The 25,545-nt window shown below is 31.2% G+C and overlaps 1 protein-coding gene across 12 annotated transcripts in view; it reads right to left on the bottom strand.

The window, feature by feature from the left end:
- Positions 1 to 4,259: 4,259 nt before the first annotated feature.
- LOC139523725 (trafficking protein particle complex subunit 8-like) overlaps positions 4,260 to 25,545 on the bottom strand; it is a 64,782-nt gene continuing 43,496 nt past the window's right edge. For all 12 annotated transcript variants that reach the window (XM_071317967.1, XM_071317970.1, XM_071317968.1 and 9 more), the window contains 3 exons: positions 5,770 to 5,918; positions 5,027 to 5,116; positions 4,260 to 4,566 (listed from right to left, as the gene is read on the bottom strand). In XM_071317967.1, the coding sequence (XP_071174068.1) occupies positions 4,299 to 4,566; positions 5,027 to 5,116; positions 5,770 to 5,918 (507 nt within the window). In that variant the 3' untranslated portion in view covers positions 4,260 to 4,298. The remainder of the gene's footprint in view (positions 4,567 to 5,026; positions 5,117 to 5,769; positions 5,919 to 25,545) is intronic.

The raw sequence follows: 25,545 nt of genomic DNA, 5'->3' as shown, positions 1-25,545 counted from the left end.
TAATGATCACAATTTACATTTAATGAGTATATACAGAAATGTTATATTAATGATTATGTGTACAATTTTCAACCTTTAATCTGCTTATTGCAGTATACATTAAAAAAACATGATACCCTGGAATGCAAAAAAACAATATTAACAACATCTTAATGAAAAACTGTTTCTGTGATACCCATGTTGTCTTTGGAAAGTGGTTTTACCTGATTGTTTATACCCATGAGCAAACTATTGAAATCCTCTTACAACCGATTAAATTTAATTGTTGTTTGCAATTTCTAACAGTGTTGTACAAAATTTTCTGTTCACTTTTATACTTTTAGCAGATGAATTTTGCTGTTCTTAAATGAATAAAATCAGTACAACATAGATGATATCACAACACAAGTGATGAAAGCATGTGCTTCTGAAAAATTAACATGATTTTCGAACAATAACAGAAAACCATCAGATGTGTTATAACAAAAACCACAGTCCAAGGAGAATGGGTCACATAATACATTAATAGATTCTACTTTAAAATGGGAGGAGCTAACAAATAACAGCACTTCAAAATGGGAGAAGATTATAAAGCTTGATAGAAATTTCAATATCAATGTGATAAAAAAATATTTAAAAAAAACTTAGAAAGTTTAAAAAGAAAGTATAATGATCCTATAGTATAGATGAAATATCCAACACTTGCTTCTGATTCTACTAAAAATGCTAGGTCTGTACATACAAGTTACTTAAGTTTTTAAACCCTCACCAACCTGTCAATGTGTGTTGTCAAACAACAGTTACTATAATTATCTAATTTACTATTAAACACTGTCAAATAAATAATTTGATACAATATGAGAAAGAGGGTAAAAGTAATCAAGGATAATCTCACTACCACACCCGTTTAATCATTATATGAATAGAGTGAGTCTAATTCCTTAGTATTTTGATTTGTGAATAAAACAGAAATCAAAAAAATCCATGACACCTGTGTAATTGGAAAAACAGATTTTGACAGGAAGAAGATCCTTTTTCACAGATTTCATAGCAAATACAAATGTGGGGAAACGTATGTTTTCGTAACCTACATCATAATTAACTGTATTGGAACATGGGATAAAAGAAGCATTTTTAATCACCATTAAAACCTTTTTGCCAGAACAAACAACAAATCAGACTAAAATGATGTCCTACAGATTGAAATTAAACTAACACACCATTAAATCATATACATATACCAGGAACCATTACTTTTAGCACAAATCACTTTGATATCAGCCCTGAATTATGCTAATTAAACAATCTGAACACAATGGCAATGTATATTAAACCAGAATTAATCCATCATTTCCTACATTAAGAAATGCCAGTACCAAGTCAGGCCTTAAAGTCATAAAACTTTCCAGTCAGTTTTTTGTACTCATACTCCAAAATCAACCAATCAAAATGTTGGATTTAAGTTGTATGACTTCAACCCCAGGAATGTGACAGTTATTTTCCATTTATACATATGATGTGTTTCAGCTTTTGATTCTGCCATTTAACAAGGGACTTTATGTTTTGAATTTCCTTGGATTTTGGTTTATTTGTTATTTCACTTTTTTCCCTGCATCAATACACACAAAGAATATCATGACTGCTGAAAGATTTTGTTCCACTGAAAAATCAAGTTGATTTTCATTACAATCTACAAAACATGTATATTGAGAGTGCTCAGGTTTCTAATACCAAAATTTCATTTGTCATAATTACAAAGATTTTCCTTCTTTTGTATTTGGTAAAACATAAAAGATTCTTCAAATTGCATTTGTCAGTTACTGTATGTGTTAAATGGACTAAAATATTAATCATTAGTATTGATTTTTTTTTTTATAGTTAATCGTTATCTGGGTTACTCATATCCATTCTCATTCAAAATTATATATGGTCAATAAGCCAGGCTAAAACGGTATGTCCAGTTGTGAGTTTAATTTGTTTCTGGTACTTTCAAATTGTATGTATTTTGCTGCAATTTTATAATCAAATAATCTTTTAAATAGGTAAAATTGTACTTCCATTCCTTAAAATAAATGTTATTTTATGATGTTATATTTTCTAACATTCTTTCTATTTACCCCTGAACTGAATCCACTAACCAGTGAAAAAGTTCAAAATTCAAATCTACGACAAAATGAGAAAAAGAAAAACAAATACGAAGGTGAAAGCTTTATGGAAGTTAGGCAAGGTGAATAACTGAAGTTAAAAATATAGAAATAAATATTGCAAAAACGGATTAGCATTAGTTTTTGCTTGAACGTTGAAAAGGATCCATGTCAACTTGATTGGGATATATAATTTATCAAAATCATTACTTTCATTTTTTCTGTACTTTATTTTAAAAACCAATCAGTTCAAATATTTTCTCGTTCATTACAGAGGTTTCTCAACAGGCTGATACTTAAATTATTTCAAAAACAGACTCTCTGACATATATACATAAAATGCAATTGGAAAGGAAATTGGAACATTTTTTTTTTGTTTTTTTTTTAAATTGAAGTGGTTTTCTTTGACCAAAAAATATATAAATATTAAGCTATAATTGTTACTATGCTTCCTGAGAAACCTCTGTGTAATTGATTGATCTAATGACTAAAACTAGACTTCCTTTACATAAAACATTAAACACTGATAAACTAATACCACAATCAACATATCATGAACACATTTAATAAAATGCAAAATAACAAAGTATCACAGATTTCAAATATTAAAATGACTCATATTAACAATTTTCTAACACTATTCAAGCATATAATTGTTTTCTCCCCCAAATTGCACTATAAAAAAGTTGATCTTGACACAATCTGAACATAAAAATCATATTTTCTTTTGAAATTTAGAAGGGTTTACTTAAGTTGATCTTGACACAATCTGAACATAAAAATAATATGTTCTTTTGAAATTTAGAAGGGTTTACTTAAGTTGATCTTGACACAATCTGAACATAAAAATTACATTTTCTTTTGAAATTTTGAAGGGTTTACTTTATTTACGAAAGGCAAAACTGAACTAAAATATATTTCTTCATGGCACTAGCTGTATAGTCGCTGTCACGTAAAATTGGCATCATGTTTTTTGTCACAATTTTCTTAAATATTGACCGCCTTTACTAAAGATCATGTTTTTCAATTAGCAGAAGAAAAATCCTGTCCAAATATCCACTACTGTCCTACCTTTTATTGTGTTTGCACTGTATTATCCTGACCTTCACATAATCCAAGATTATTTTGTATGATGGAATCCGACATTGTTATTACCGGAGTTCCAAGTCCTCTCCATTTTCTTGTGTCTCTCGGAGCTTTTCCTCATCTTTACGAAAAAAAGTGCGGGAAATTGTATCATCAATGACAATGATATTACCGGAGAGTAACGAATGTTATGGAATAGGGGATCCTCATAGAAACCAAGATGGCAGTTTTACAATGTAAATAATCTTGGATTATGTGAAGGTCAGGATTATACAGTGCAAACCCAATAAAAGGTAGGACAGTAGTGGATATTTGGAAAGGATTTTACTTCCGCTAAATGAAAAACATCATCTTGAGTAAACGCGGCTGATATTTAATTTTTTTTTGACAAAAAACATGGTGCCAATTTTACGTGATGGTGACTATAAGATATACCAGCATAAACACTACCAATAAGCATATCTGATAAAAGATATTAGAGCGCCATAATATTGTAGCTACTATGTCCTGAGCTATAACAGACGGCTCTACAATCATTGTCTTTAATCAAATGTAGGCATGCTTTTTTTCTATAAATGCAGTCTTTATGCACTGAACTTTGTTTATACTATGCAAATAATAACTTTTAATGGTAGGCACACAAAACACATATATACTATAGCTTTTCATTAACAAATAAAATAGATATTATCCAATATTGGAAAAAATGTTACATTTTAAGCAACTGTGTATATACCTTCAAAAGAAAGTGTGAATGAAATTCACTCAACTTGTATTTACTTATAAGGCTAACATTGGTAGAAACAAACCACAGAAGCCAAGAACCTGACATTGTGTATATAATTATACCTTTTAAATTTGGTTTATTAATACAATTATATAATTTTACTCAAGTTGTTATAAAATTTAGTCTGTGCTTTAATTTTCTATCAATGATTCCCCCTTTCTACAGTTTAATATGTAAAGAGCCTTCCCAATTTCTAACTTTTTACTCTTGAAGCAGGACAACTTTATCTAACAATGTATATCACTAATAAAAGCATACAACTCTTACACAAATAACAAGCTTTATATAACAATAGAACAATATCATGATACATCATTGACGACAATAACACTCGGAGAGTTATGTTTCTGCAGCACCATCTGACTAGAGTCTGACGTGTAGGTTACGAACACTGATAGTCTATTGAGGTTGAATATCCCTGGTTTACTGAAGCCTGCTGACAATCTGACAGGTTTCTGTTGATTAGGTTCTATTTTCAGTTGTGTCATAGTCTGGCTCACCCAATTAAAACAGCTACTGTGACTAGGGTAGGCTTGGTTTGTCAAAAGATTTTCTGGTCGAGAATTCAATCTGGAAAAAAAATTTAATATTGAAGATCCTTGCAAAATAATCGTCTAACTCACATACATTAAATTAAGAATACCATTTTGATATGTGTCTTTGAACACTACAGTAGAACTTGTCTTCTTGTACATCAATAACTATCATGCCATTTTATAAAATAAAAATAGTCCCTGTAGTGTAAATTTTATAAAAAGGAACCCTTAATAACTAAATATCCTTGTAACTCAAACATCTTTTGATTGAACTTTAGAATAAATGCTTGCAAAATAAAACTTTTAGCTTTCATCTTGGAAACTTGTCCATCTGTCACTAAAGTAAGTAAATATAAGGTTGGAAACTATCACAATTTCTTTTTTTTTAAATCCTTTGATCCAAGATCTAAAAATAAATCAATCATGAGTACAATATTAATCCTACTAAGCTTTGACATTTAGACAAGAATTCAGATCAAACATTAACTATTTACCTGTCAGGTGATTTACTGGTGTCTATTAACACCTCTACAGGAACTTTGGAACAGTTGTGTAGCATCACAACCACAGGTACAATACACACTCTGGAAAATAAAAGAAAAGTTTTCTCATGTAAATAATAACAATGTTCATGGCTCCTGTACCAAGTAAAGTATTTTCATTTGTTTTCATTTGTTTGACAAGTTTGAGCTTTTGATCTTGCCATTTGATAAGGGTCTTTTCATTTTGAATTTTCCTTGGAGTTCGGTATTTTTGTTATTTTACTTTTCATTTAAATAGCATGATACAATAGATAGAGGTCTTTTTATATCTCAATGAAACAACCCACAGCCTGGACCTGTCAATTTGATAGGCATCACTGTTAGTTTGGTCATATTGAATAGATGGCAGATTTTCATAATGGAGGTTAAAATGGTTTGAAAAATATGAGAAAACATCATTAAAACGGAGCAGTTGCAGAGGATTGCCCGTCTTATCATACTATTTTCACCTCTTTCAAAAAAAAGTCTGCCCCCTCTTCAATATGGCCGAACTAACCTTGAAGTGACCTTTTTAGGATTGGGCATTAAACTTTTAGAACAATGAACAATTTTCATACACATTAAATAAATGACTGTGTTAAGAAGTATGAAATTGTCTTAAGTTCAAACTGCAAGTCTGATTTTGTAATCGGAAACAACATATAAAGTTTTGAGATGAATTTGGTAAAAAGTTTAAAAGATATTGTATTGATTACCTTGATGTCCGAAAATTGTGTGTTATATTACTTTTATGGCTAAAACTAATATCCACCAGTTGTGTAGTTACTTCTGAATCTAACTTTTTGTTTTCATCTTCATCTTCTTCAGTTTTTATAAACTTTAAAGGTGGTGGATCAGGTTTTATCTACAATTAAAGTCAAAGTATACAACATTTACATAATAATGATCACACAAGAACAATACTGCCAATGGCTTAAATGCTAAAACATTTAAACATTATAATCACAGGTGTTCAAAACATCCACCCGACATTATTTCAATCATTTTCAGGGGGAAAACATGTGATATGAGTAGAGTATAAACCTTAACCAAGACAGACAAGCTGGTCCAATTTTTTTTTAAAGCTAGATTACAAGATAAGTCACCAGAAAGACAAGCAATTGCATCTGGAAATATTGTTCTGAATACAAAACCAATCAACATTGCTTAATCCTTGGTTTGACTTAGCCTTAGTTCTTAGTTTAAATCATGACTTCAGAGTAAAAATGCTATCACAAGACAAACTGCATGTTTTTTTGTTGCAAAGATTGTAATTTTTCATACAATCTATCATGTAAAGAAAACAATCCTTAAACTGAAACAGTTAATTAAAAAATAGTCAATTAATTGTTTCATGTAGGATTCAGTTATTAATGAAAGTAAATAATCGTTATATCCCTTGTCACAGCCATTTTTGCCTTCAGATCCAAGATTTATGTATACTTTCTTAAACACCTATTTTTTTTCAAAAAGACGATATATTTCACTCAATTACATTGAGGGACACACATAATAGAAAGTTTTTAAAATAGATTTATATGAAAGTGGATATCAATCAAACTGACCTTACCAGCAAAAAATAAATCTCAACCATTATACTGCATGTACTGTGGATTCATTTAATGTTACCAATTTTGTGTTAGAAGAAAAAATTCTATTTCCAGGGTGATTAATTTCATGCTTTCATCATTTGCTGCTATTACAGTAACTTAATGCAGCTTGATTTGACCGCAGAGGTTGAACCCAGAACAGTTGGACACAACATTCAAGCTTGATACAGCTCTGAATTTGGATTGTGATCAAATTTTTGTCATAATATAGGTTTCTGACACAAATGTCAAGATCTTACAAATCTATTGTGAAATACAGTGCAATTAAAAATTTCTTCTTGTAACTGTTCAAAAATATGAAATTTGAGAAATTTTGAAGAAGAAAAAAAATTTAACCCCATAAAAAAATTGGACCCCCTCCAACTTTTTGATCCCCCCCTTGGAGCAATTACCCCAAAAATCCATTCTAGCCTTTCCATTGTAGTATATATGGAACCTTGTTGTACAATTTCAGAGAGATCCATACACTTAAACACAAGTTATTGTCTGTCTGGAGACCAGAAAAATGCTTGTTTTTAGCCCTTTTTTTGCCCCTTATTCCTATATATTCCAGGAAATCAACCACAAACTGAATCCCAGTCTTCCCTTAGTTATATGGAACATTGTGGTACAATGACAGAGAGATCCATACACTTAACCAAAAGTTGTTTTTAGCCCTTAATTCCTCCACTAGTTTTCCCATAACCCTTAAATTAAATCGCAACCTTCTGTTTATGCTATTAAACATTGTGGTACAATTTCAGAGCAATTGAAATACCTATACACAACTTATAGTCCTGAAACTAGAAAAAAAACTTGTTTTTGGCCCCTTTTTGGCCCTTAATTCCAAAACTGTTTGCCCCATAAACATTAAATTAAATTCCAATCTTCTAATTATGGTATTTAACAGTGTTGTACAATTTCAGAGCAATTGAAATACTTATACACAACTTATTGTCTTGAAACTAGATAAATGCTTGTTTTGACCCCTTTGGGCCCTTAATTCCTAAACCCTTGGGACCATAACCCCCAAAATCAATCCCAACCTTCCTTTTGTGATTATAAACATTGTGTTATTGATTTCTATTCACTTATACTAAAGTTATTATCCGGAAACCATCTGTCTTCGGACTCACTGACAACGACATGATACCAATATACGACCAAAAAATTTTTAAATTTTGCGGTCCTATAAAAATCGCATTTGATCTATTGTTTAAATTAGTGGTGACGAAATCCATGAAATTGGTACCCTATAAAAAAGGAAATGAATCTACAGTAGATCAGCTCATGAAAAACATGCTATTAGGTATTATATCAAAGGAGAAAGATGGTCACATGATGCAAAAAATAGTCATTATTCTAGAGGAAGAAAAAAAATCATTCTTATATATATGGAAATGCAAAATGAGTACCAACAGCAAATTCTAGGAAAATATCTGTATTTTACATTGCAGACATTCTCAATTCTATAGTAACATTGTTTTCAAGCATTCATACATGTCAAAGGAATTAGCTGTCCTTGCCCTAAAATAATACAATTTAAGCATATTGCGCATATCAAACAAATTGTACTTTAACGACCAATCAATAACCAGAGGAATAGACACAATAAAAGGTTCCAGAATTTGCAAAAAAACTGTCAAATTCTTAAAAAATAGTTTATAAATGCAAAATAATGTTTTGTCTGGATAATTTAGTACAGAAAGGTCACTAAGACATAACAAAACATAATTTACATTTTTTGATGTTATTCTTTAAAGGCTAGAACTATGAAGATAAAATTGAGAAAGGAAATGGTGAATATGTCAAAGCGACAACCACCCGACCATAGAGCAAACAACAGCCGAAGGCAACCAATGGGTCTTCAATGTAGCGAGAATTCCCGCACCCGTAGGTGTCCTTCAGCTGGCCCCTAAAATATGCATAATAGTACAGTGATAATGGACGTCATACTAAACTCCGAATTATACACAAGAAACTAAAATTTAAAATCATACAAGACTAACAAAGGCCAGAGGCTCCTGACTTGGGACAGGCGCAAAATTGCGGTGGGGTTAAACATGTTTATGAGATCTCAACCCTCCCCCTATACCTCTAGCCAATGTAGAAAAGTAAAAGAATAACAATACGCACATTAAAATTCAGTTCAAGAGAAGTCCGAGTCTGATGTCAAAAGATGTAACAAAAGAAAATAAATAAAATGATAATAATACATAAATAACAACAGACTACTAGCAGTTAACTGACATGCCAGCTCCAGACCTCAATTAAACTGATTGAAAGATTATGTCTTCATCATATGAATATCAGGTACAATCCCTCCCGTTAGGGGTTTAGTATCATACTATCATAAAATATATGAGAAGAACATAACCCGTGTCATGCCAACAACTGTTTTTTTAGAAATAAATGTGTTTAGTTCCGATGCAAAGACCCTATCAGTGAATCAATGTTAAAGCCAAAATATGCAATCTTTAATGACCTGACAACAGTATCGTAACTATATCCCCTTTTAATAAGTCTATTTAAAGGTTTTGTTAGTTTCTGAGGAGAATACTGACATTTTTGTGCTTTATAAAGAATATTTCCATAAAATTTTGGATGTGAAATACCTGAACGTATAAGATGTCTGCATGTTGAGTTATATTTACGAATTATTTCCTTATACCGGTGTCATATGGTATTTTGAACCCCATGGTAAAATGACCCCGGGGTCAAAATACCGCTATGGTAAATTGAACCCCCCCATGGTAAATTGAACCCCCCCTGTATGGAAAATTGAACCCCCATGGTAAATTGAACCCCCCTGTTTTTTTAATTCTAGATGATTAATAAAACATTTAACATTATATAAAAGCTAATCAAATATTAAAAATCATTAATACAAGAAGGGGAGGTCAATTTTCAATGATTGGTTAAAAGAAAAATATTTGCTTGGTATAAGTGCTCTGAAGTCTTAACCAACAAAATTTCAATCAAAAAACTTCTGAAAGCATTATAACTAGACCATGTAGCTTGGACACTTTAATTTTTTGAAATTTGTAATATTTATATAGAATGGTAGACTTAAGTTTTGATTCTCCATGGTAAAAAAAGGGGGAGGGGGTCAAATTACCATGGCTCAGTTAATCTAAAAAGTAAAATTTTCAAAACATCTTTTCAAGCTACTAAAATAAATACAAACTTCTTATTGGAGTATAATAAATATGGAAAGGAGCTAGATATTTTAGCATTAAAGGTCTTTAGATGTATAGTAGGGGGCTCAATATACCATGGTAGGGGGGTCAAAATAACATGCCATGGCAAAGTAAAATTTTCAAAATATCTTTTCCAGCATATTTAATACATACAAACTACGTATTGGAGTATAATAACTATGTAAAGAAGCTAGAATAGATTGAGTTTTTGAAATTCAAGGTCTATAGTAGGGGGTTCAATATACCGCAGGGGGGTCAAAATACCATGGCTAAGTAAAATTTTCAAAATATCTTTTCCAGCATATTTAATACATACAAACTATTTATTTGGGTATTATAACTATGTTAAGGAGTTAGAATAGCTAGAATTTTTGAAATTCAAGGTCTATAGTAGGGGGTTCAATATACCGCAGGGGGGTCAAAATACCATGGCTATTAAAGTAAAATTTTCAAAATATCTTTTTCAGTATGTTAAATACATACAAACTACTTATTGGAGTATTATAACTATGTAAAGGTGTTAGAATAGATTGAATTTTTGGAATTCAAGGTCTTGAGTAGGGGGTTCAATATACCGCAGGGGGGTCAAAATACCATGGCGAAGTAAAATTTTCAAAATATCTTTTCCAGTATGTTTAATTCATACAAACTACTTATTGGAGTATTACAACTATGTAAAGGAGTTAGAATAGCTAGAATTTTTGAAATTCAAGGTCTTGAGTAGGGGGTTCAATATACCGCAGGGGGTCAAAATACCATGGCGAAGTAAAATTTTCAAAATATCTTTTCCAGTATGTTTAATACATACAAACTACTTATTGGGTTATTATAACTATGTTAAGGAGTTAGAATAGATTGAATTTTTGAAATTCAAGGTCTTGAGTAGGGGGTTCAATATACCGCAGGGGGGTCAAAATACCATGGCTAAGAAAATTTTTCAAAATATCTTTTCCAGTATGTTTAATACATACAAACTACTTATTTGGGTATTATAACTATGTTAAGGAGTTAAAATAGCTAGAATTCTTGAAATTCAAGGTCTATAGTAGGGGGTTCAATATACCGCAGGGGGGTCAAAATACCATGGCAAAGTAAAATTTTCAAAATATCTTTTCCAGCATATCAAATACATACAAACTACTTATTGGAGTATTATAACTATGTTAAGGAGCTAGAATAGATTGAATTTTTGAAATTCAAGGTCTATAGTAGTGGGTTCAATATACCGCAGGGGGGGTCAAAATACCATGGCTAAGTAAAATTTTCAAAATATCTTTTCCAGTATGTTTAATACATACAAACTACTTATTTGGGTATTATAACTATGTTAAGGAGTTAGAATAGCTAGAATTTTTTTAATTCAAGGTCTATAGTAGGGGGTTCAATATACCGCAGGGGGGTCAAAATACCATGGCTAAGTAAAATTTTCAAAATATCTTTTCCAGTATGTTAAATACATACAAACTACTTATTGGAGTATTATAACTATGTAAAGGAGTTAGAATAGATTGAATTTTTGAAATTCAAGGTCTTGAGTAGGGGGTTCAATATACCGCAGGGGGGTCAAAATACCATGGCGAAGTAAAATTTTCAAAATATCTTTTCCAGTATGTTTAATACATACAAACTACTTATTTGAGTATTATAACTATGTTAAGGAGTTAGAATAGATTGAATTTTTGAAATTCAAGGTCTTGAGTAGGGGGTTCAATATACGGCAGGGGGGTCAAAATACCATGGCTAAGTAAAATTTTCAAAATATCTTTTCCAGTATGTAAAATACATGCAAACTACTTATTGGAGTATTATAACTATGTAAAGGAGTTAGAATAGATTGAATTTTTGAAATTCAAGGTCTATAGTAGGGGGTTCAATATACCGCAGGGGGGTCAAAATACCATGGCTAAGTAAAATTTTCAAAATATCTTTTCCAGTATGTTAAATACATACAAACTACTTATTTGGGTATTATAACTATGTTAAGGAGTTAGAATAGCTAGAATTTTTTTAATTCAAGGTCTATAGTAGGGGGTTCAATATACCGCAGGGGGGTCAAAATACCATGGCTAAGTAAAATTTTCAAAATATCTTTTCCAGTATGTTAAATACATACAAACTACTTATTGGAGTATTATAACTATGTAAAGGAGTTAGAATAGATTGAATTTTTGAAATTCAAGGTCTATAGTAGGGGGTTCAATATACCGCAGGGGGGTCAAAATACCATGGCTATTAAAGTAAAATTTTCAAAATATCTTTTCCAGTATGTTAAATACATACAAACTACTTATTGGAGTATTATAACTATGTAAAGGAGTTAGAATAGATTGAATTTTTGGAATTCAAGGTCTTGAGTAGGGGGTTCAATATACCGCAGGGGGGTCAAAATACCATGGCGAAGTAAAATTTTCAAAATATCTTTTCCAGTATGTTTAATTCATACAAACTACTTATTGGAGTATTACAACTATGTAAAGGAGTTAGAATAGCTAGAATTTTTGAAATTCAAGGTCTTGAGTAGGGGGTTCAATATACCGCAGGGGGTCAAAATACCATGGCGAAGTAAAATTTTCAAAATATCATTTCCAGTATGTTTAATACATACAAACTACTTATTGGGTTATTATAACTATGTTAAGGAGTTAGAATAGATTGAATTTTTGAAATTCAAGGTCTTGAGTAGGGGGTTCAATATACCGCAGGGGGGTCAAAATACCATGGCTAAGAAAATTTTTCAAAATATCTTTTCCAGTATGTTTAATACATACAAACTACTTATTTGGGTATTATAACTATGTTAAGGAGTTAAAATAGCTAGAATTCTTGAAATTCAAGGTCTATAGTAGGGGGTTCAATATACCGCAGGGGGGTCAAAATACCATGGCAAAGTAAAATTTTCAAAATATCTTTTCCAGCATATCAAATACATACAAACTACTTATTGGAGTATTATAACTATGTTAAGGAGCTAGAATAGATTGAATTTTTGAAATTCAAGGTCTATAGTAGTGGGTTCAATATACCGCAGGGGGGGTCAAAATACCATGGCTAAGTAAAATTTTCAAAATATCTTTTCTAGTATGTTTAATACATACAAACTACTTATTTGGGTATTATAACTATGTTAAGGAGTTAGAATAGCTAGAATTTTTTTTAATTCAAGGTCTATAGTAGGGGGTTCAATATACCGCAGGGGGGTCAAAATACCATGGCTAAGTAAAATTTTCAAAATATCTTTTCCAGTATGTTAAATACATACAAACTACTTATTGGAGTATTATAACTATGTAAAGGAGTTAGAATAGATTGAATTTTTGAAATTCAAGGTCTTGAGTAGGGGGTTCAATATACCGCAGGGGGGTCAAAATACCATGGCGAAGTAAAATTTTCAAAATATCTTTTCCAGTATGTTTAATACATACAAACTACTTATTGGAGTATTATAACTATGTTAAGGAGTTAGAATAGATTGAATTTTTGAAATTCAAGGTCTTGAGTAGGGGGTTCAATATACGGCAGGGGGGTCAAAATACCATGGCTAAGTAAAATTTTCAAAATATCTTTTCCAGTATGTTTAATACATACAAACTACTTATTGGAGTATTATAACTATGTTAAGGAGTTAGAATAGATCGAATTTTTGAAATTCAAGGTCTTGAGTAGGGGGTTCAATATACGGCAGGGGGGTCAAAATACCATGGCTAAGTAAAATTTTCAAAATATCTTTTCCAGTATGTAAAATACATGCAAACTACTTATTGGAGTATTATAACTATGTAAAGGAGTTAGAATAGATTGAATTTTTGAAATTCAAGGTCTATAGTAGGGGGTTCAATATACCGCAGGGGGGTCAAAATACCATGGCTAAGTAAAATTTTCAAAATATCTTTTCCAGTATGTTAAATACATACAAACTACTTATTTGGGTATTATAACTATGTTAAGGAGTTAGAATAGCTAGAATTTTTTTAATTCAAGGTCTATAGTAGGGGGTTCAATATACCGCAGGGGGGTCAAAATACCATGGCTAAGTAAAATTTTCAAAATATCTTTTCCAGTATGTTAAATACATACAAACTACTTATTGGAGTATTATAACTATGTAAAGGAGTTAGAATAGATAGAATTTTTGAAATTCAAGGTCTTGAGTAGGGGGTTCAATATACCGCAGGGGGGTCAAAATACCATGGCGAAGTAAAATTTTCAAAATATCTTTTCCAGTATGTAAAATACATGCAAACTACTTATTGGAGTATTATAACTATGTAAAGGAGTTAGAATAGATTGAATTTTTGAAATTCAAGGTCTATAGTAGGGGGTTCAATATACCGCAGGGGGGTCAAAATACCATGGCTAAGTAAAATTTTCAAAATATCTTTTCCAGTATGTTAAATACATACAAACTACTTATTTGGGTATTATAACTATGTTAAGGAGTTAGAATAGCTAGAATTTTTTTAATTCAAGGTCTATAGTAGGGGGTTCAATATACCGCAGGGGGGTCAAAATACCATGGCTAAGTAAAATTTTCAAAATATCTTTTCCAGTATGTTAAATACATACAAACTACTTATTGGAGTATTATAACTATGTAAAGGAGTTAGAATAGATAGAATTTTTGAAATTCAAGGTCTTGAGTAGGGGGTTCAATATACCGCAGGGGGGTCAAAATACCATGGCGAAGTAAAATTTTCAAAATATCTTTTCCAGTATGTTTAATACATACAAACTACTTATTGGAGTATTATAACTATGTTAAGGAGTTAGAATAGATTGAATTTTTGAAATTCAAGGTCTTGAGTAGGGGGTTCAATATACGGCAGGGGGGTCAAAATACCATGGCTAAGTAAAATTTTCAAAATATCTTTTCCAGTATGTAAAATACATGCAAACTACTTATTGGAGTATTATAACTATGTAAAGGAGTTAGAATAGATTGAATTTTTGAAATTCAAGGTCTTGAGTAGGGGGTTCAATATACCGCAGGGGGGTCAAAATACCATGGCGAAGTAAAATTTTCAAAATATCTTTTCCAGTATGTTTAATACATACAAACTACTTATTGGAGTATTATACCTATGTTAAGGAGTTAGAATAGATTGAATTTTTGAAATTCAAGGTCTTGAGTAGGGGGTTCAATATACGGCAGGGGGGTCAAAATACCATGGCTAAGTAAAATTTTCAAAATATCTTTTCAAGTATGTTTAATACATACAAACTACTTATTTGGGTATTATAACTATGTTAAGGAGTTAAAATAGCCAGAATTCTTGAAATTCAAGGTCTATAGTAGGGGGTTCAATATACCGCAGGGGGGTCAAAATACCATGGCTAAGTAAAATTTTCAAAATATCTTTTCCAGTATGTTTAATACATACAAACTACTTATTGGAGTATTATAACTATGTTAAGGAGTTAGAATAGATTGAATTTTTGAAATTCAAGGTCTTGAGTAGGGGGTTCAATATACCGCAGGGGGGTCAAAATACCATGGCTAAGAAAATTTTTCAAAATATCTTTTCCAGTATGTTTAATACATACAAACTACTTATTTGGGTATTATAACTATGTTAAGGAGTTAAAATAGCTAGAATTCTTGAAATTCAAGGTCTATAGTAGGGGGTTCAATATACCGCAGGGGGGTCAAAATACCATGGCAAAGTAAAATTTTCAAAATATCTTTTCCAGCATATCAAATACATACAAACTACTTATTGGAGTATTATAACTATGTTAAGGAGCTAGAATAGATTGAATTTTTGAAATTCAAGGTCTATAGTAGTGGGTTCAATATACCGCAGGGGGGGTCAAAATACCATGGCTAAGTAAAATTTTCAAAATATCTTTTCCAGTATGTTTAATACATACAAACTACTTATTTGGGTATTATAACTATGTTAAGGAGTTAGAATAGCTAGAATTTTTTTAATTCAAGGTCTATAGTAGGGGGTTCAATATACCGCAGGGGGGTCAAAATACCATGGCTAAGTAAAATTTTCAAAATATCTTTTCCAGTATGTTAAATACATACAAACTACTTATTGGAGTATTATAACTATGTAAAGGAGTTAGAATAGATTGAATTTTTGAAATTCAAGGTCTTGAGTAGGGGGTTCAATATACCGCAGGGGGGTCAAAATACCATGGCGAAGTAAAATTTTCAAAATATCTTTTCCAGTATGTTTAATACATACAAACTACTTATTGGAGTATTATAACTATGTTAAGGAGTTAGAATAGATTGAATTTTTGAAATTCAAGGTCTTGAGTAGGGGGTTCAATATACGGCAGGGGGGTCAAAATACCATGGCTAAGTAAAATTTTCAAAATATCTTTTCCAGTATGTAAAATACATGCAAACTACTTATTGGAGTATTATAACTATGTAAAGGAGTTAGAATAGATTGAATTTTTGAAATTCAAGGTCTATAGTAGGGGGTTCAATATACCGCAGGGGGGTCAAAATACCATGGCTAAGTAAAATTTTCAAAATATCTTTTCCAGTATGTTAAATACATACAAACTACTTATTTGGGTATTATAACTATGTTAAGGAGTTAGAATAGCTAGAATTTTTTTAATTCAAGGTCTATAGTAGGGGGTTCAATATACCGCAGGGGGGTCAAAATACCATGGCTAAGTAAAATTTTCAAAATATCTTTTCCAGTATGTTAAATACATACAAACTACTTATTGGAGTATTATAACTATGTAAAGGAGTTAGAATAGATTGAATTTTTGAAATTCAAGGTCTATAGTAGGGGGTTCAATATACCGCAGGGGGGTCAAAATACCATGGCTATTAAAGTAAAATTTTCAAAATATCTTTTCCAGTATGTTAAATACATACAAACTACTTATTGGAGTATTATAACTATGTAAAGGAGTTAGAATAGATTGAATTTTTGGAATTCAAGGTCTTGAGTAGGGGGTTCAATATACCACAGGGGGGTCAAAATACCATGGCGAAGTAAAATTTTCAAAATATCTTTTCCAGTATGTTTAATTCATACAAACTACTTATTGGAGTATTACAACTATGTAAAGGAGTTAGAATAGCTAGAATTTTTGAAATTCAAGGTCTTGAGTAGGGGGTTCAATATACCGCAGGGGGTCAAAATACCATGGCGAAGTAAAATTTTCAAAATATCATTTCCAGTATGTTTAATACATACAAACTACTTATTGGGTTATTATAACTATGTTAAGGAGTTAGAATAGATTGAATTTTTGAAATTCAAGGTCTTGAGTAGGGGGTTCAATATACCGCAGGGGGGTCAAAATACCATGGCTAAGAAAATTTTTCAAAATATCTTTTCCAGTATGTTTAATACATACAAACTACTTATTTGGGTATTATAACTATGTTAAGGAGTTAAAATAGCTAGAATTCTTGAAATTCAAGGTCTATAGTAGGGGGTTCAATATACCGCAGGGGGGTCAAAATACCATGGCAAAGTAAAATTTTCAAAATATCTTTTCCAGCATATCAAATACATACAAACTACTTATTGGAGTATTATAACTATGTTAAGGAGCTAGAATAGATTGAATTTTTGAAATTCAAGGTCTATAGTAGTGGGTTCAATATACCGCAGGGGGGGTCAAAATACCATGGCTAAGTAAAATTTTCAAAATATCTTTTCTAGTATGTTTAATACATACAAACTACTTATTTGGGTATTATAACTATGTTAAGGAGTTAGAATAGCTAGAATTTTTTTAATTCAAGGTCTATAGTAGGGGGTTCAATATACCGCAGGGGGGTCAAAATACCATGGCTAAGTAAAATTTTCAAAATATCTTTTCCAGTATGTTAAATACATACAAACTACTTATTGGAGTATTATAACTATGTAAAGGAGTTAGAATAGATTGAATTTTTGAAATTCAAGGTCTTGAGTAGGGGGTTCAATATACCGCAGGGGGGTCAAAATACCATGGCGAAGTAAAATTTTCAAAATATCTTTTCCAGTATGTTTAATACATACAAACTACTTATTGGAGTATTATAACTATGTTAAGGAGTTAGAATAGATTGAATTTTTGAAATTCAAGGTCTTGAGTAGGGGGTTCAATATACGGCAGGGGGGTCAAAATACCATGGCTAAGTAAAATTTTCAAAATATCTTTTCCAGTATGTAAAATACATGCAAACTACTTATTGGAGTATTATAACTATGTAAAAGAGTTAGAATAGATTGAATTTTTGAAATTCAAGGTCTATAGTAGGGGGTTCAATATACCGCAGGGGGGTAAAAATACCATGGCTAAGTAAAATTTTCAAAATATCTTTTCCAGTATGTTAAATACATACAAACTACTTATTTGGGTATTATAACTATGTTAAGGAGTTAGAATAGCTAGAATTTTTTTAATTCAAGGTCTATAGTAGGGGGTTCAATATACCGCAGGGGGGTCAAAATACCATGGCTAAGTAAAATTTTCAAAATATCTTTTCCAGTATGTTAAATACATACAAACTACTTATTGGAGTATTATAACTATGTAAAGGAGTTAGAATAGATAGAATTTTTGAAATTCAAGGTCTTGAGTAGGGGGTTCAATATACCGCAGGGGGGTCAAAATACCATGGCGAAGTAAAATTTTCAAAATATCTTTTCCAGTATGTTTAATACATACAAACTACTTATTGGAGTATTATAACTATGTTAAGGAGTTAGAATAGATTGAATTTTTGAAATTCAAGGTCTTGAGTAGGGGGTTCAATATACGGCAGGGGGGTCAAAATACCATGGCTAAGTAAAATTTTCAAAATATCTTTTCCAGTATGTAAAATACATGCAAACTACTTATTGGAGTATTATAACTATGTAAAGGAGTTAGAATAGATTGAATTTTTGAAATTCAAGGTCTATAGTAGGGGGTTCAATATACCGCAGGGGGGTCAAAATACCATGGCTAAGTAAAATTTTCAAAATATCTTTTCCAGTATGTTAAATACATACAAACTACTTATTTGGGTATTATAACTATGTTAAGGAGTTAGAATAGCTAGAATTTTTTTAATTCAAGGTCTATAGTAGGGGGTTCAATATACCGCAGGGGGGTCAAAATACCATGGCTAAGTAAAATTTTCAAAATATCTTTTCCAGTATGTTAAATACATACAAACTACTTATTGGAGTATTATAACTATGTAAAGGAGTTAGAATAGATAGAATTTTTGAAATTCAAGGTCTTGAGTAGGGAGTTCAATATACCGCAGGGGGGTCAAAATACCATGGCGAAGTAAAATTTTCAAAATATCTTTTCCAGTATGTTTAATACATACAAACTACTTATTGGAGTATTATAACTATGTTAAGGAGTTAGAATAGATCGAATTTTTGAAATTCAAGGTCTTGAGTAGGGGGTTCAATATACGGCAGGGGGGTCAAAATACCATGGCTAAGTAAAATTTTCAAAATATCTTTTCCAGTATGTAAAATACATGCAAACTACTTATTGGAGTATTATAACTATGTAAAGGAGTTAGAATAGATTGAATTTTTGAAATTCAAGGTCTATAGTAGGGGGTTCAATATACCGCAGGGGGGTCAAAATACCATGGCTAAGTAAAATTTTCAAAATATCTTTTCCAGTATGTTAAATACATACAAACTACTTATTTGGGTATTATAACTATGTTAAGGAGTTAGAATAGCTAGAATTTTTTTAATTCAAGGTCTATAGTAGGGGGTTCAATATACCGCAGGGGGGTCAAAATACCATGGCTAAGTAAAATTTTCAAAATATCTTTTCCAGTATGTTAAATACATACAAACTACTTATTGGAGTATTATAACTATGTAAAGGAGTTAGAATAGATAGAATTTTTGAAATTCAAGGTCTTGAGTAGGGGGTTCAATATACGGCAGGGGGGTCAAAATACCATGGCTAAGTAAAATTTTCAAAATATCTTTTCCAGTATGTAAAATACATGCAAACTACTTATTGGAGTATTATAACTATGTAAAATACATGCAAACTACTTATTGGAGTATTATAACTATGTAAAGGAGTTAGAATAGATTGAATTTTTGAAATTCAAGGTCTATAGTAGGGGGTTCAATATACCGCAGGGGGGTCAAAATACCATGGCTAAGTAAAATTTTCAAAATATCTTTTCCAGTATGTTAAATACATACAAACTACTTATTTGGGTATTATAACTATGTTAAGGAGTTAGAATAGCTAGAATTTTTTTAATTCAAGGTCTATAGTAGGGGGTTCAATATACCGCAGGGGGGTCAAAATACCATGGCTAAGTAAAATTTTCAAAATATCTTTTCCAGTATGTTAAATACATACAAACTACTTATTGGAGTATTATAACTATGTAAAGGAGTTAGAATAGATAGAATTTTTGAAATTCAAGGTCTTGAGTAGGGGGTTCAATATACCGCAGGGGGGTCAAAATACCATGGCGAAGTAAAATTTTCAAAATATCTTTTCCAGTATGTTTAATACATACAAACTACTTATTGGAGTATTATAACTATGTTAAGGAGTTAGAATAGATTGAATTTTTGAAATTCAAGGTCTTGAGTAGGGGGTTCAATATACGGCAGGGGGGTCAAAATACCATGGCTAAGTAAAATTTTCAAAATATCTTTTCCAGTATGTAAAATACATGCAAACTACTTATTGGAGTATTATAACTATGTAAAGGAGTTAGAATAGATTGAATTTTTGAAATTCAAGGTCTTGAGTAGGGGGTTCAATATACCGCAGGGGGGTCAAAATACCATGGCGAAGTAAAATTTTCAAAATATCTTTTCCAGTATGTTTAATACATACAAACTACTTATTGGAGTATTATAACTATGTTAAGGAGTTAGAATAGATTGAATTTTTGAAATTCAAGGTCTTGAGTAGGGGGTTCAATATACGGCAGGGGGGTCAAAATACCATGGCTAAGTAAAATTTTCAAAATATCTTTTCAAGTATGTTTAATACATACAAACTACTTATTTGGGTATTATAACTATGTTAAGGAGTTAAAATAGCCAGAATTCTTGAAATTCAAGGTCTATAGTAGGGGGTTCAATATACCGCAGGGGGGTCAAAATACCATGGCTAAGTAAAATTTTCAAAATATCTTTTCCAGTATGTTTAATACATACAAACTACTTATTGGAGTATTATAACTATGTTAAGGAGTTAGAATAGATTGAATTTTTGAAATTCAAGGTCTTGAGTAGGGGGTTCAATATACGGCAGGGGGGTCAAAATACCATGGCTAAGTAAAATTTTCAAAATATCTTTTCCAGTATGTAAAATACATGCAAACTACTTATTGGAGTATTATAACTATGTAAAGGAGTTAGAATAGATTGAATTTTTGAAATTCAAGGTCTTGAGTAGGGGTTCAATATACCGCAGGGGGGTCAAAATACCATGGCTAAGTAAAATTTTCAAAATATCTTTTCAAGTATGTTTAATACATACAAACTACTTATTTGGGTATTATAACTATGTTAAGGAGTTAAAATAGCCAGAATTCTTGAAATTCAAGGTCTATAGTAGGGGGTTCAATATACCGCAGGGGGGTCAAAATACCATGGCTAAGTAAAATTTTCAAAATATCTTTTCCAGTATGTTTAATACATACAAACTACTTATTGGAGTATTATAACTATGTTAAGGAGTTAGAATAGATTGAATTTTTGAAATTCAAGGTCTTGAGTAGGGGGTTCAATATACGGCAGGGGGGTCAAAATACCATGGCTAAGTAAAATTTTCAAAATATCTTTTCCAGTATGTAAAATACATGCAAACTACTTATTGGAGTATTATAACTATGTAAAGGAGTTAGAATAGATTGAATTTTTGAAATTCAAGGTCTTGAGTAGGGGGTTCAATATACCGCAGGGGGGTCAAAATACCATGGCGAAGTAAAATTTTCAAAATATCTTTTCCAGTATGTTTAATACATACAAACTACTTATTGGAGTATTATAACTATGTTAAGGAGTTAGAATAGATTGAATTTTTGAAATTCAAGGTCTTGAGTAGGGGGTTCAATATACGGCAGGGGGGTCAAAATACCATGGCTAAGTAAAATTTTCAAAATATCTTTTCAAGTATGTTTAATACATACAAACTACTTATTTGGGTATTATAACTATGTTAAGGAGTTAAAATAGCCAGAATTCTTGAAATTCAAGGTCTATAGTAGGGGGTTCAATATACCGCAGGGGGGTCAAAATACCATGGCTAAGTAAAATTTTCAAAATATCTTTTCCAGTATGTTAAATACATACAAACTACTTATTGGACTATTATAACTATGTAAAGGAGTTAGAACAGATAGAATTTTTGAAATTCAAGGTCTTGAGTAGGGGGTTCAATATACCGCAGGGGGGTCAAAATACCATGGCGAAGTAAAATTTTCAAAATATCTTTTCCAGTATGTTTAATACATACAAACTACTTATTGGAGTATTATAACTATGTTAAGGAGTTAGAATAGATTGAATTTTTGAAATTCAAGGTCTTGAGTAGGGGGTTCAATATACGGCAGGGGGGTCAAAATACCATGGCTAAGTAAAATTTTCAAAATATCTTGTCCAGTATGTTAAATACATACAAACTACCTATTGGAGTATTATTACTATGATAAGGAGTTAGAATAGCTTGAATTTTTTTAATTTAAGGTCTATAGTAGGGGGTTCAATATACCGCAGGGGGGTCAAAATACCATGGCGAAGTAAAATTATCAAAATATCTTTTCCAGCATATTAAATACATACAAACTACGTATTGGAGTATAATAACTATGTAAAGAAGCTAGAATAGATTGAGTTTTTGAAATTCAAGGTCTATAGAAGGGGGTTCAATATACTGCAGGGGGGGTCAAAATACCATGGCTTAGTAAAATTTTCAAAATATCTTTTCCAGTATGTTAAATACATACAAACTACTTATTGGAGTATTATAACTATGTTAAGGAGTTAGAATTAGCTAGAATATCTGAAATTCAAGGTCTATTGTAGGGGGTTCAATATACCGCAGGGGGTCAAAATAAGATGGCAAGGTAAAATTTTCAAAATTTCTTTTCAGACATGTTTTATACATACAAACCCCCTACCATAGACCTTCAATTTTAAAAAGTCCAGCTATTCTTAATGCACAACATAGTAATTGAACTCCAATAAGTAGTTTGTATCTGGAAAAGATATTTTGAAAATTTTACTTAGCCATGGTATTTTGACCCCCCCTGCGGTATATTGAACCCCCTACTATAGACCTTGAATTTAAAAAATTCAATCTATTCTAGCTCCTTAACATAGTTATAATACTCCAATAAGTAGTTTGTATGTATTAGATATGCTGGAAAAGATATTTTAAAAATTTTACTTTGCCATGGTATTTTGACCCCCTGCGGCATATTGAACCCCCTACTATAGACCTTGCATTTCAAAAATTCAATCTATTCTAGCTCCTTAACATAGTTATAGTACCCAAATAAGTAGTTTTTATGTATTAAATATGCTGGAAAATATATTTTGAAAATTTTACTTCGCCATGGTATTTGGACCCCCCTGCGGTATATTGAACCCCCTACTATAGACCTTGAATTTCAAAAATTCAATCTATTCTAGCTCCTTAACATAGTTATAATAATCCAATAAGTAGTTTGTATGTATTAGATATGCTGGAAAAGATATTTTGAAAATTTTACTTAGCCATGGTATTTTGACCCCCCTGCGGTATATTGAACCCCCTACTATAGACCTTGAATTTCAAAAATTCTAGCTATTCTAACTCCTTAATATAGTTATAAAACTCAAATTAGTAGTTTGTATGTATTAGATATGCTGGAAAAGATATTTTGAAAATTTTACTTTGCCATGGTATTTTGACCCCCTTGCAGTATATTGAACCCCCTATTATAGACCTTGAATTTCAAAAATTCTAGCTATTCTAACTCCTTAACATAGTTATAATAACCCAATAAGTAGTTTTTATGTATTCAATATGCTGGAAAATATATTTTGAAAATTTTACTTTGCCATGGTATTTTGACCCCCCTGCGGTATATTGAACCCCCCCCCCCCCCCCTACTATAGACCTTGAATTTCAAAAATTCAATCTATTCTAGCTCCTTAACATAGTTATAATAATCCAATAAGTAGTTTGTATGTATTAGATATGCTGGAAAATATATTTTGAAAATTTTACTTAGCCATGGTATTTTGACCCCCCTGCGGTATATTGAACCCCCTACTATAGACCTTGAATTTCAAAAATTCAATCTATTCTAGCTCCTTAACATAGTTATAATAATCCAATAAGTAGTTTGTATGTATTAGATATGCTGGAAAAGATATTTTAAAAATTTTACTTTGCCATGGTATTTTGACCCCCCTGCGGTATATTGAACCCCCTACTATAGACCTTGAATTTCAAAAATTCAATCTATTCTAACTCCTTAACATAGTTATAATAACCCAATAAGTTGTTTGTATGTATTAAATATGCTGGAAAATATATTTTGAAAATTTTACTTAGCCATGGTATTTTGACCCCCCTGCGGTATATTGAACCCCCTACTATAGACCTTGAATTTCAAAAATTCAATCTATTCTAGCTCCTTAACATAGTTATAATAATCCAATAAGTAGTTTGTATGTATTAGATATGCTGGAAAAGATATTTTAAAAATTTTACTTTGCCATGGTATTTTGACCCCCCTGCTGTATATTGAACCCCCTACTATAGACCTTGAATTTCAAAAATTCTAGCTATTCTAACTCCTTAATGTAGTTATAATAATCCAATAAGTAGTTTGTATGTATTAGATATGCTGGAAAAGATATTTTGAAAATTTTACTTTGCCATGGTATTTTGACCCCCCTGCGGTATATTGAACCCCCTTCTATAGACCTTGAATTTCAAAAACTCAATCTATTCTAGCTTCTTTACATAGTTATTATACTCCAATACGTAGTTTGTATGTATTTAATATGCTGGAAAAGATATTTTGAAAATTTTACTTTGCCATGGTATTTTGACCCCCCTGCGGTATATTGAACCCCCTACTATAGACCTTGAATTTCAAAAATTCAATCTATTCTAACTCCTTAACATAGTTATAATAACCCAATAAGTAGTTTGTATGTATTAAATATGCTGGAAAATATATTTTGAAAATTTTACTTTGCCATGGTATTTTGACCCCCCTGCGGTATATTGAACCCCCTACTATAGACCTTGAATTTCAAAAATTCAATCTATTCTAGCTCCTTAACATAGTTATAATAATCCAATAAGTAGTTTGTATGTATTAGATATGCTGGAAAAGATATTTTAAAAATTTTACTTTGCCATGGTATTTTGACCCCCCTGCTGTATATTGAACCCCCTACTATAGACCTTGAATTTCAAAAATTCTAGCTATTCTAACTCCTTAATGTAGTTATAATAATCCAATAAGTAGTTTGTATGTATTAGATATGCTGGAAAAGATATTTTGAAAATTTTACTTTGCCATGGTATTTTGACCCCCCTGCGGTATATTGAACCCCCTTCTATAGACCTTGAATTTCAAAAACTCAATCTATTCTAGCTTCTTTACATAGTTATTATACTCCAATACGTAGTTTGTATGTATTTAATATGCTGGAAAAGATATTTTGAAAATTTTACTTTGCCATGGTATTTTGACCCCCCTGCGGTATATTGAACCCCCTAC

This window comes from Mytilus edulis, chromosome 5, assembly GCF_963676685.1.
Source record: "Mytilus edulis chromosome 5, xbMytEdul2.2, whole genome shotgun sequence".
Classification (NCBI taxonomy): Eukaryota; Metazoa; Mollusca; class Bivalvia; order Mytilida; family Mytilidae; genus Mytilus; species Mytilus edulis.
The sequence above is the reverse complement of the archived record's forward strand: the minus strand, read 5'-3'. Positions and strand labels throughout refer to the sequence as shown.